At 39.9% G+C, this 13657-nt stretch overlaps 1 protein-coding gene across 1 annotated transcript in view; it reads left to right on the top strand.

Moving 5' to 3' along the window:
• The window catches only part of FMN1 (formin 1), a 407216-nt gene that overhangs the window by 90025 nt on the left and 303534 nt on the right, over window positions 1-13657 (top strand). Inside the window, exon 2 of the mRNA XM_036296418.1 lies at window positions 2140-2318. Coding sequence (XP_036152311.1) covers window positions 2140-2318 — 179 coding nt within the window. The remainder of the gene's footprint in view (window positions 1-2139; window positions 2319-13657) is intronic.

Here is a 13657-nt window from a genome sequence, read left to right on the forward strand (position 1 = left end):
TGTATATATTATGCTTTATGTCGTTTTATTAACCAGTATAAACTTTACTCAAAGCCAGCAGCTATTCCAAAATAAAAATGAAAAGTGGAAGGCCATAAAATGAAAAATAGGGCTAGTAATTAGTACATTTCTGAAGATAATGTAGCATGGTGAGAGTATACCATAAATTTAAAAAGGTCTATTTTCTTTTTTCTTGCCCAATATGAGTAGAAGTATTCTGGGAGAGAGATGAGCCATATAATGGCAGCTAAAAAGGCTCTGGGCTTGAATCTCTTCATCTATGAAAGCATGGCCAGCAACCTTCCTCTCAGTGTCACCGTGAAGATAAAGTGAAGGTACTTTGTAGAGTGCCTCTTCTTAGAGCCAGAGTGGGGCACTACCAGGAGGGCCAAAGCAAACGCTCTGGAAAGTGTAGGTAACAAGGGGCATATGGAGAGGGTGAGGCCAGGTGACTGAAACGGCTCTCATTCTAAGACATCTGGCTCAGGGAAAGGAAGAGCTTGGTTATAATAATCTGGACACCCTATGTCAGCAGAGTAAACACCTGAGGCCCTGGACTCTCACGTCCTCAGTCTCCACAGAGAGTGTTCTACGGGCAGCCCGCCAGAGGGCAACTGTAGAGACGCTGGGACCTGCCTCACCTTTCACTCTGAGGTGTTTGGAAATCAGCTGACTGGACAAGCAAACAACAAGCAAAACCTTGGCCATTTTTAAATAGTGTTTCTTCTAAAATGCTACTCTCATAGAAAGGAGAAGCATGTTATCCCATGATCCCTCTGTTAGCTGGCTTACTCTCAGCTCAGGTCACTGGTAAGTCAGGTTTGCAGCATGGCAGAAGTCATTGGCTGGCTTTGGGTCACTGCCAAAGAGACGCTCTTACAAGGATTATGTGTAATAAACACCCTATCATATATCCAACGGTGATCTCTATTGCGAAAGTACACTAAACCCTTAACTTCTGCCTGGTTGAGCCTAAACCCTTAACTTCTGCCTGGTTGCATAATATTTTGCCAGGGTTGCTTACCAGGAATTAAAAGAGGACCAGGAACTTGAGAGTCAGATGGGACTTTAGAGGTGACCTAACCTAGTGTTTTCCAAACTATGTTCCATTGGAACACTAGTGGCTTTCAACAAGGTTATCAGGTGCCCCTTTAAATGGATTCTGTGGTCAATTAAGTGTGGAAAATACTATTATACGGAGCTAAATTTGTTTACTAAAGGACACTCAAGGTCTGTAATATGCTAACATGAATCGTAGCTCCAAGGGATAAGACATGCCACTTTTCTCACACTTATTTGGCCACAAAGTCCTTTGGTGACAGAACACACATTGTCATCACAAGAATGCCAGGCAGAGGCCATATAGTCTGGTCTTTGAGAGCATGGCCTCTAGCATTTAACTGCCGGGGTTCAATTCCTGGCTTTACCATTTACTGACTGTATGATCTTTGTGATTCAGTTTCTTCTTCTAAAACTGGAACACTAATGATACCTGCCAATAGGGTCCTTTTAAAAAATCAAAGAACAGGGCTGAGAACAGTGCCTGGCACATACCTGCCTATTCTTATCTTAACATGTAGATAAGAACTAGCAGAACATCTTCATTCTGGGGATGAGAAAAGGGAGTTCCACATAATCCACTCAGGCAGCCTCACGCATTCAACAAGCTGACCAGCCGCCAGTGTGCACCACTCATGATGATTCCACCCCCAACAGTGAAGATGAACACCGTGTAGTTCCTAAACTAGAAGACACACACACACTAGTGACTTGGCTCAGGTGACAGCTTTTAGTAGTAAAGCCAACAATCCAGCCTTCTGGCTTCTATCCTCCAGCTCATTCCCCGATTCTGTCCTGAATGAGAATGGTATGCATAGCAAGATTAGTAAGCAAGAATAGGGAGCCCAGAGATGAGCTAATTAGGCTTATTTTTTTAAGCAGGTGGTATGGGGGCACATGTTTTAATTCTTTGTTAGTGTGATTCAGAAGAGTAATTAAGAAAAGCACTTTTGGAGGAAAGGAAACTCTAAACCTTACAAAAAGGAAGGTAGTGTGAAATGGCCCACACGAGTCCCCAGATATGGTGGCTTGATGTTTTTCTGGCCACTGTCACTGAAAACCTTCTCTGTGTTTGTCTAGGCATCTCCTCCGAGAGCTTTCCCCGGGACTGCTTCAATGAGCAGTCACCCTCTAAGGACCTTCCCATCAGGGATGGAGGTGCCTGGGTCCTGGGCCATAGAGCTGGACCAGCCTGTCCCTTTCTGCTCCTCGAGGAGAGAGAGAAGACAAACAGAAGTGAATTGCACTTGGATCTCCATGTAAGTAGAAATATTGTGTTTGTGCTGTGATTCTTTGCAGTCAGCATAGGTTCATTTAATATGCATTTGATGTAAATCATGTTCATAAAGCTGCTGAAGCTTCATTGTGTGTGCATGATCTGTGGTGGGGAGGGGTCATTGTCTAAAAATCAACTGGTGGCAGAAAACAGATCTTGGTGATCTGAAATTTATGTGCTAGAAAGTGACTGTGTTTACACTTTATCTGAGCTTTTCAGAGTCCTCTGTTCACATCAGCTTAGCTGCCTAAACCCCATTGTGGGAATGATCATTTGATGCTGTTCATCTCTTAATATCATTTTTTCTTAAAAGGTGAGGAAATATGTTAGCTGACTGATAGGCTCTGGATTTTCCAGTGAAACCCAAATAGCCTGTCTTGCTTGCACATTCCTAAACCTTTTTTTTTTTTTTTTCTCTTCGGCTGCCCAAATAACAGGTGATCAAGTTGGCAGGAAATCTGCAGAATACAAGATGACCCATTTTAAAAACACAGCCTTCTTCTTTCGCAGTCATTCTTGTATTCATTGACACAGAAGCATTGAAGACCCTATACAAAGCAGGGGGCTGAGTTTTAGCTACTTCCACATTGTAGGTGGCCTGATAGGATTGACCACCTGCCCCCATTTTCACCACCCTTGTTCACCCCCTTCACCTCCCAGTTTCCTGTCAGAGATGGGGGTGAGCATTAGGAATCCAGGAAGCACTTATTTCCCCCCCATTAATTCTCATGCCTATTGACAATCTTGAATACTTCCCAATTCATTACTTTCAGGCCTGGAAGTATGTGTTTGACGAATGTGGGTTAGGTCTGTGATGTTCATATGGGTGACAATTTTCTCACGCAACCAACAACAGAACCTTGTATTTTTCATAACTATAAAACCATAGTCACAGTATGTTTTTTTAGAAAAGCATTTGACATCCCAGTTATTGTAAAAGGAGGTTTGGAATGGAACTGAAAGATGGAAAATCTACAACCCTTCATGAGATGACATGGAAATTTGCAGTTTTGTTTTTCCCTCGGAATGAGTAAAATTGTGCAGCTTGAGACATGCTCCAAATAAGAAGTGGAACAGTGACATCTATTGGTCATATTACTCTCAGTTCAGCTTGCTGCTGCACAAGGCCTAGAACCTGGAAGTTCAGAAACAGATTTTGAAAGACTTACTTTTTCTTTTGTGTTTTTAAAAAATTCTGTGTTTATGTGTTTTTTTAGGCACTGGCTAAACAGGTTTACCTTCTCTGTGAGTTAAATTATTTCTTAATTTTACTTAGTTTATTTTTAGTTATAAGAATCATACCCAACCCTTTTAAAAAACTTGAAATATGTATTTAAATGGAAAGAAAAATAATCTGTAATCTCAGTAGTCAAGGATAGTGTTAAATTTGATAATTTTTTGTGCTTTTTACTATGTATTATTTATTTTCAGTGAGGGATTTTTTGGCATATAAACATAGATTTTATATCCTTCTTTCTTTCTTTTTCTATCAATCACTTTTGCATCGCTTACCCATGTTGTTTCAGGTTCCTTCTAGATGTATCTTAAGTGACCGTATACTGTCCTACTATAACATATCCCAAAATTTATTTAATTATTCTCTATTATTGGATGTTGAAGTTGTTTCCAATTTTGGAATAGTATACTACAATTTGGAAGTAAATACCACTGTCACACATATAATTTCTCCTATGCCCTTTCTCTTCCAAGTATTTTTAGGCTTTTGATACATATCATTGCATTAATAAGATCTATTTCCTGAACTAGCCTTTAATGGCAATGATATGTATATATAAAACATAATTTATATGTTATATACATTACTACTGGCCCTGTGCACAAATCCATGTGCGAGTAGCTCGCTGCTGCCTCAGCTGGCTTCCCTGCCCATTGCTGCTCATAGCTCTCCCCCACCTGTAGCTCTCCCACTCGTAGCTCTCCCCGCTCATAGCTCTCCCCGCTCATAGCTCTCCCTGCTCATAGCTCTCCCCCACCTGTAGCTCTCCCCGCTCATAGCTCTCCCCCGCTTGTAGCTCTCCCCGGCTCATAGCTCTCCCCGGCTCGTAGCTTGCTGCCCCACCTTCCTGCTGATCGGTGGTTATATGATGGCGGCCTGACTAATTTGCATATTACCCTATTATAAGTATAGATAATAAAACATTTTTATATGTTTCTTAGTCTACTATTCTAACTTTTAAAAATTAGGATAATTTTTTAAGATTATTTTCTACATTAGCTTTTTTATTTACACTTTGGGCCCTAAGGCTCCTCACCCCCAAACCCTTTCCCCTCAGTACCATTTGACTCTTATTCCCTCTCTGGTTCTTTATAGAGAAAAAAAGAAAAAAAAAAGCTAAAGAAAGGCCCTTCATAGTAGCACCAGCCCTCCTTCCAGTTACCATTTTGATTGGTGGATGCCAGACTCCCACTGATTATTAAATGTTTAGCTATCACCCTGCATATTAATGAGTGGCAGCACATCCACAGGAAAGGCTGGGAAAGGAACTTTCTGATAGTGGCAATGCAAAACAGAGCAGTCCTGTCAAAGCTTTAAGGCCAATCAAAATATCAGTCATAAACACCTCCCCGACCGAGTGTTCAAAGTCCCCCTGGAGAAACATGTCCTTGTAAGCTGGTGTGCTGATGATTAACAGGATATAAACTTTCACCAAGTCACTAGAACCCTTCCAAGTGGAAAATCTTACTTAGAATATCAATATTTAATATAATAACAATCTTTTTTTTTAATTAAGAAAAATGTAAAGGTCATTCTTAGCTTCCAGGCCATTCAGAAACAGGCAGTGGGCCCACCTCTGCTCTAGACCAGGAGTTGAAGATCTCTCTCACTTCTACTCTTGGCTCAACCACTAACTAGCTATGGCACCCTGGGCATTGCTGAACTTCCCTGGGCTTCAGGTTCTCTGTTTGTTTATTTGTTTGTTTTGTTGTATGTGGGTTCTTTTTTGTTGTTTTGTTTTTATCAAATGTGTTTTGACAGAATGGGGAGGACCAGGAACAGATAAAACAAAGTTCCTTTTAGCTACAATATTAGTTTCCCTGATTCTATTATAGGAACATAAATCAACCGAAGCAATGATTGATATTTGGAATGGAAATTATTTATTTAAAGGAAACAAATAACATTTCAATATTCCCAATGTGAATCTTTGTTCTAATGTGAGAAATAATGTCACATCTCTGATAGCAAGACCAAAATTTGTAGTCTCCTAACTCTATTTGAAGGCACCCACCACTTCTTTCCGATTCTCCAGTGCAGTTCCCCCTCCCCCAGTTTATTGAGGTATAATTGACATATAACATTGTATATGCTTAAGGTGTCCACCATAATGACTTTATATACATATGTGTGTATTACAAAATGATCACCACAGTAAATTTAGTTAACATCCATCACCTCAGTTACCAGATTCTGTTCTTGTGATGACAACTTTTAAGATCTACTCTCCTAGCAACTTCTAAATGTGCAACACAGTATTATTAACTGTAGTCACCATGCTATGCATTAGATCCTCAGAACTTATTAATCACATAACTAGAAGTCTGTATCTTTTGACTGCCTTCACCTATTTCCCCTATCCCCTTCCCCCCACCTCTGGCAACCACCCATCTGTTCTCTGTTTCTGTGAGCTTAGTTTTTGTTTGTTTGATTGATTTGGTTTTTATGTATGTGGGTATTTTTTAAGATTCCACATACAAGTGAAAGCATACAGTATTTGTCTTTCCCTGTCTGACTTGTTTCTCTTATTCTAGCATATGCCTCAAGAGCCATCCATGTTGTGACATTTGTCTTTCAGTCACTGAATTGTAAGGTCCTGGATGTCCTTGGGGAAATGGCAGGATGTGGGGCTGGTGTAGGATAGACACTAGAGATATTGAGGGCAGCATCTGTTTGCCAACCAGCATGTATTTTAATGTTCAAACAACCAGTGCTAGTCTTGATGCCTCTTGGGTAAATGTCAGCCAGACTATCATGTAGAGAGGTTCTTTTTCGGTGATTATCCTGTAGACCTGCGCAAGCAAGTTCTGTGGACCATTCTGGGTAATCTACAAAACTCCTGAAATACTGAACCCAGTGCTCAGTCAGCTCCCCTTCAGGTCCCGAGGTTTCTAAATAGTCCATAGGATGAACTCAGAGTGAAAAATCACTTGTTTTTCTGATATTCAGACTTAACTGGTTGTCCTGTATGTTATTTACTAAATCTGGCAACCCTAGGCATCGCTTTTCGGGCAGCATTCAAATGCACTAACTGTGTGAATTGCCGTCGGTGGCATCTGTGTATGGTAAACACTCAGTCACCCCAGAATCCCTGTTTAGAGCTGAACATTATAAAGTTACACTTAAAGGAAAGTTTCTTGTAGCCATCAAACAAGAAGCTACCATTAGCCATGCTCCTCCGTTTCCAGTGCATTTGAACCAGATATGCAAAGACACTGAAGATGGACAGACTAGAGAGCAAATGCAGCCTAATTTCTTACCAGTGAAATTTCCCAAAGATCTCATTTGAGAGGAGTACTCACCATGGAGGGTGGTTTATAAAGTGTCTGTAAACATGGGAGGTGTGTGAGATAGAAATACTACTAAAAAAAAAAGTGTGGCCTGAGATTGCAAAAAAGATAGAAAAAGATAAGCAGCCATTACGATTATTATTGGTCGCACAAATCCTGGAAGTAGGATTTTGCTTGCCAGTTTTTAAAACCCAAACTTTAACCTCTTCTTAGTGATTCTGATTTCCAAGGATCATCTCAATTTCCTTCTCACCTGTGGAGCCCTGAACTTTTCTGACTGAATTGGCCTAAGTGGATGGGGAGGACATAGCATCAGGTTCGAAGTAATTGTATCTTACGAATGGAATGATATAATTACCAAGTCTACACCCAACCTTTAGTGTCTCATCTGATAACAAAAACTTCCAGGTATTGATCACGTCCTAAATGCCAGGCACCATCCTTTGAGGTATCATTATACCTACTGTACAAATAGAGAGAGAGACTCAGGAAAGTGAGGGGCAAGGACTTGAACCCAGGTCTGTGTCGAGACCCAAGGGCTTAAATGTTAAACCCCTCTACCTCTCCATTACTATGGATTCTTTTTTGTTTTCTTTTGTTTATAATGTACAAAACAAAGCCATGTATTTAATGGGGATGAGTTAGCTCCCATAATTAGTGAGAAGGATTAAGAATCAGGCTCAGAATTAAACAACTAGACCACAACCAAATCACCCCATAGACCTCAATCCAGTGAAGATTCTGCAGTGGCTACCATGGAACACTAGATGTCTCAACGTGCCCTTTAATGATCCTATCCCTTTAAGATGAATGAGGAAACACGATGGGAGCATGAGCAGATATCAGTACTTCCACCTTCCTTCACTCCTGAATGTCAAACTCTACAGCATAATTTAATTCAACAGCAAACAGTGCACAGTGCTGTCTGGTATGGTGCCTTTCCAGTACATGAAAAGGGCCACCTCCCTGTCTTGTTTTCATGGAAGCCAATGAGGGCCTTTACCTAAGGCTAAAGGCCACAGATAGACTTACCCAAAACATTAAGATATTCATGACAATGAGGCTTGTGTGTGCAAGTGAATTCAGAAATAGCAAAGTAGCTTGTTTTCTGAAGGGATGTGCTATTTTGTATATGAGTACATATGTATGAGCGTCTGTGTGCGTGAAAGACAGAAAGAGAAAGACAGAGAAAGGAAGAAAGAGGTCACCCTAGCCAGTTTGGCTCAGTGGATAGAGCATTGGCTTGTGGACTGGAGGGTCCAAGTTTGATTCTGGTCAAGGGCACGTGTACCTAGATTGCAGGTTTGATCCCAGGCCCTGCGGGAGGCCAGCAATTGATGTACTGATGTTTCTTTCTCTCACTTTCTCTTCCCCTCCTTTCCACTCTCTCTAAAAATCAGTGGACAAATATCCTTGGATGAGGATTAACAACAAAAGACAGAGATCAAGTGTCTGTTGGCTGTATGATAAATGATCATGAAATGATAGAGGGGAAAATAACAGTGGGAAGTGATGAATTAATGATCAAATTGGAGAATCCCCTTTTTTACCTTACAAACTCCTCATCACTTTAAGTCATGATAAAACATTTGATAAAAAGTAATCTGGTTTCGCTTCTAAACCCCATGAAATTTAACCAGTTATCTCAAATTAGTACCAATTTTGAAATTGATGTGGAACATTATCACATTAAATTAAATGGAAAATTTAGGCAATCGTAAAGTTCAGCTCTTATGCTATTTCCCTTGCTTCCCTTAACACCTACCTGTGCTCTCAAATCTAGCAGCATCTCAGATTTCACTGTAAAACAAAAGGAACAGTAAGTTTGGCTTAATCATTGAACAACCTTAGTGGATAATGGAAGTCTGACATTCTCTTTTCTTTGACCTTGATAACATTTAGCATGATGTTCTCTTTGTCTATTCTGACGTGAAATATATTAGCTGCTCATGTAAAGTTTGGACTCTTGGCATTTTATATAGAGAAAACTTTATATTATGCTTTCAGAGCCTGAGAGCACACAGAATAGAGTTGAATTTTATTAAACTGTTGAGAAATTTATCTAGGAATTTTATTTAAATGAGTTGCAGCTGAAATATCTTATTTGGTTTCTCTAAAATCAAAATAATTGCTTTTTTTGCCCCCTTTTCAAAGAGTTCAATTTTCAGCCTCTCTGTTTTGTTTTTAAAAAAACTGCAGTGCTGTGTGCATTTATTGGACTTGGGGTCCTATAAACTTCATATGGTCTCTTTAAACCCTGGTCTCTTTCTACATATATCATTTATGTTCCATGTATGCATTTCTGAAAAGCACTTTCTTTCTTCTCTCTCCAGGATAAAGATGGTAATTTGTGGTTAAAATAACAATCCCACGTGACCTATTTAGAATTTGAAGTGCAGTAGCCTTTGTCTAGAGCAGTGGTTCTCAACCTTCCTAATGCCGCGACCCTTTAATACAGTTCCTCATGTTGTGGTGACCCCCAATGTCATTGTTACAAATTGAACATCATTAAAACATAGTAATTAATCACAAAACAATATGTAATTATATATGTGTTTTCCGATGGTCTTAGGCGACCCCTGTGAAAGGGTCCTTCGACCCCCAAAGGGGTCACGACCCACAGGTTGAGAACCGCTGGTCTAGAGAATGTTAGAGCACATCTGTGTTAACATAACGTTTCAGTTTTTAGGGCCCAGTCGTTTTTTTCTTATCTTTTGATTTTTGCAGGCTTTAATTAAGCCAGCTCAATTTGTTATTATTATTACTATTTCTAAATTGGGTTAAGAACTGCAGCTGCTACATAAATGCTCTGTGCATGAACATTATAACTTTCCTCTCCAGCTGTAGAAAGTAAGTGACCTTGATTCTAGGAACTGTTAGAATATTTCTTCAAAATATTTCATGATAGTTTTTAAAGTGTTGAAAATTACAGCGGTGCTCTATGCACTTGTTTTGTTTAAACACCAAATTAAAATGATGTACAAAGTGGAGGCAATAGTGAATAGATTTCAGAACTTTGGGAATGTGACGCCTCTCTCCCACCCGTTGATTCCTGCAACTAACTGCACACTGAATCTGTGGTGAATCAAGAAGGCACTGCGTTCGCACTATAAGCACTTTTAATTCCTAGTGCAATCCTTCTGAGTCAATTATTTTTTTCTATTTTATACATGTAGACACTCGCTCATAGATGTTAAGTAACTTGTCTTAAGTAACACAGTGAGTATGTGACTAGTAAATAATATCTCTTGTTGAACACATATGCTACTTCAAAGCCGTAACTCTTGCCTCTCCTCTACCTTTTTTCTCTTCTCTCCTCAGCTGTGTTCAAGAATAGACTCATAGTTGTGGCAATGCCTAGCTTACTTTCTCCTTCGTGATTTCAATGAATTTACATTTGTTCTCATTTTTTTTTTTCTTAAAATGACTAACTCATGAGAGTATTAACTTCAAGGAATCATTACTGATCAAATCAGGACTCATAATCTTTGTGTCCTTTCTATTCTCTGCAAATTCCTTTTAACTTCTATAGTCGTTTGGATCTGGTAACCAGGTGATTTATTCGGCCCCCATTCTGATATTTCAATGTGAAAGAGAACTGTTTTAAAATAGTTCTTTGACTTATTGTAATGAAAAGGCTGAACATTCAGAATCAGATTGATCCAGTCCAAATTTTGGCTTTGCCACTCATTGGTTGTCTAATCTAGAATTGACCTAATTTCTTTCAACCTCAGTATTAACATCTCCAGCAATGCCCAAACAGTAGTCACTAGCTACACGTGGCTATTAATTCAAATTAAATAAAATTAAAAAATCAGCCCTAGCCGGTTTGGCTCACTGGATAGAGCGTTGGCCTGAAGAGTCCCAGGTTTGATTCCGGTCAAGGGCATGTACCTTGGTTGCAGGCACATCCCCAGTAGGGGGTGTGCGGGAGGCAGCTCATCGATGCTTCTCTCTCATCAATGTTTCTAACTCTCTATCCCTCTCCCTTCCTCTCTGTAAAAGAGCAATAAAATATATTTTAAAAAAATAAAAATTCAGTACCTCAGTCACACTCGCCACATTTTAAGTGCTCAGAGGCCACCTGTGGCTAGTGTCTATTGTATTGATGACACAGATATAGAACATTTCCATTATTGCAGAGACTTGCACTGGACATTGTTAATCTATAAAAGGAGCTCAGTGATACCTTTCTCCTAAGAGTTATGAGGGAGTTAAGGTACAAGAAAACTTGCCTAAAGAATCTAGGATGGTACCTACTTAGGACAAGAATGACACTCTAAAAAATGCTAGTTCTCTCCCTCCTTTCCCATTATGCAAGCTCTTCTTATCTACCTTCATTTTATTTTAGGTAAATCCTCACATTTCCTAATTTTTATATGGCCTCCGTTACATTTAAAAAGTAATTAAAAATGATACCTGAAAGAAAAGAAAAGGGAAAAGAACGATACCTTGATCTTTATTGTTTGTTTGAAGTAATAATCTCAAAATAACTTTTACTTTAAAAACTTAAGGAAGGAAAAGAAAAAGATACCCAAGGAACAGCATAGCCAATGGCTGTTTAGTTTTATGACTTGGGAAGCAGGAGCATCTGGGCAGCAATAGGTATGTATGGTTTATTAGAATCCAGACCTTCATCTAAAACTTTTATCATGATCAACTTTAGCCACAATGAAATGCTTTCTGCGTGGACTTCATGGCTTCTGCAGTGATTATCCACAAGGGACATCATATTATTCATTTTGGAAAAGCTCAAAATCCTTCAAAAACTTGTCCCAGGATATTCTGTACCTTAAAGAACCCCCCCCCCTTTTCCCCTCTCCTCTCCAGCTTCACAAGTAAGTCCCAGCCTTTCCTTTTCCCTCTTACATTTTTTGTGCATCAGCTTAACATATGCAGTATCATCATCAGTGTCTGTCAATAGGCTCTTGAGAAAAGGATTTTTTAAAATATGTTTTTATTGATTTCAGGGAGGAAGGGAGAGAGAGATAGAAACATCAGTGATGAGAAAGAATCATTGATAGGTTACCTCCTGCTCGCCCCACACTGGGGATCGAGCCCACAACCTGGGCATGTGCCCTTGACTGGGATTGAACCCTAGACCCTTCAGTACATAGACTGATGCTCTTTTCACTGAGCCAAACTGGCTAGGGCAGGGATTTTCTTGAGAGAATCCAAATTTATGGATTTTTTTCCTCTCTGAGTTGGTTTAAAAATCATTGTGGAGCATAGGAAAGGCAATAAAAAACAGGGTGAACTCTGTTACCTTCTACAGTGGTGACCTGGGAAAACTTTAAGCTAATTACTCTTTTCAGATGATGGAAAAAAACAATCCAGAGAGCATTTGCCCTGAAATACCCCAAGGGATCCCTTGAAAGAATTTTCTTTGGAACTCCATTCACTCGTGGCACACGTGTGGCATGGGGAGGCATATTTAGGCCTTTCTGTATTGAACAATCCTGTTCAGACCAAATGGCCCTTCTGCCCAAGTGCACATGTAGGGGTGGGGCACCTTCATACTCTGGCTGTCAGTAAATACCTGTTTCATATTGACAGAGTTAAAAAAAAAAATTTTGAATCCTAGTTGACATCCCTAAGAAAGTGGTTTCTTTCCTATGAAAATATATCATACAGTACTTACTATGTGTCAGGCATTGATGAGGGTGTCAAACAGATATTAGTTTATTTAATGCTCTTAACAACCCATAAAGTAAGTATTTTTCTTATTCCCAGTTTCCAGGCAAGGAAGCTGAGGAGGGAGCTTGTATAAGTTATTGAAGGTCAAACTTCTTGAAGGAGCAGAGTAGGATGTAAGTGCAGGACTCAGGGGAAGGTTCTTAACTCTGCAACAGCCCTTGTTCTTTGATCCTTGAAAGATCACATACCTACTGCTCTCCTCTTTCTTTCAGCTTCACCACAGCCTCTCCTCTTCCCTTTAAGAGTCTTCTAGTTTGTTACCTACATTCAACATATTTCCACACAATCCTTGATACTGCTCAATAGAAAAAGGCCTTAATCAGTGCAACTTGTTCTTGCAGTAGGCAAGTGCAGCCTGCTTTCTTTTTTTTTTAATAATTTTTTTTTATTATTTCAGAGAGGAAAAGAGAGGGAGGGAGAGATGGAAACATCAATGATGAGAGAGAATCATTGATCTGCTGCCTCCTGCATGCCCCACACTGGGGATCGAGCCCACAACCCAGACATGTGACCTGACTGGGAATTGAACCGTGACCTCATGGTTCATAGGTCAACACTCAACCAGTGAGCCACGCCAGCTGGGCCTGTTTTCTTTTTTAACCAATTAGTAAAAACAGTTGCTGGCTTCTGATAGGCTGATGCAGAGGGGCTGTATTAAGTGTTGTATTAGTTGGCAGGGGAAGTGCTATGGAACTAAAATAGAAGGGATGCTTACAGAGGTCTCTGGCTTTGTCTTTCATTTGGCCTCATAATTTCATTTTGAGGATGTGGAGAATGAGCATAAGGAGGATGCTGATCTGGAAGAAGGTAAGGTTACACATGCCAAGGCAGGAGCAGGGTGTGTGATGTGGGGTGGACAGGGGTCAGGACACCCTTTTCCATCTTGCCGCTGTGCTTGAGCAGTGTGAACTGGTACCAGTTATTTAGCTCCTCTTGACTCCCTCTTTAAAATAAGGCTAAGCTAATTGGTTTCTAATATTTGTAAAATCCCATTCAGCCTCCCAACAATTTGATTCTACCAACACTCTTTCATAACCTACTCCTTCCATATGGCCTCTGACTCATGTAACAAATGTCTTTGGAGTACTTGTGATGTCA

Source organism: Myotis myotis, unplaced genomic scaffold (genome assembly GCF_014108235.1).
Source record: "Myotis myotis isolate mMyoMyo1 unplaced genomic scaffold, mMyoMyo1.p scaffold_m19_p_1, whole genome shotgun sequence".
Classification (NCBI taxonomy): domain Eukaryota; kingdom Metazoa; phylum Chordata; class Mammalia; order Chiroptera; family Vespertilionidae; genus Myotis; species Myotis myotis.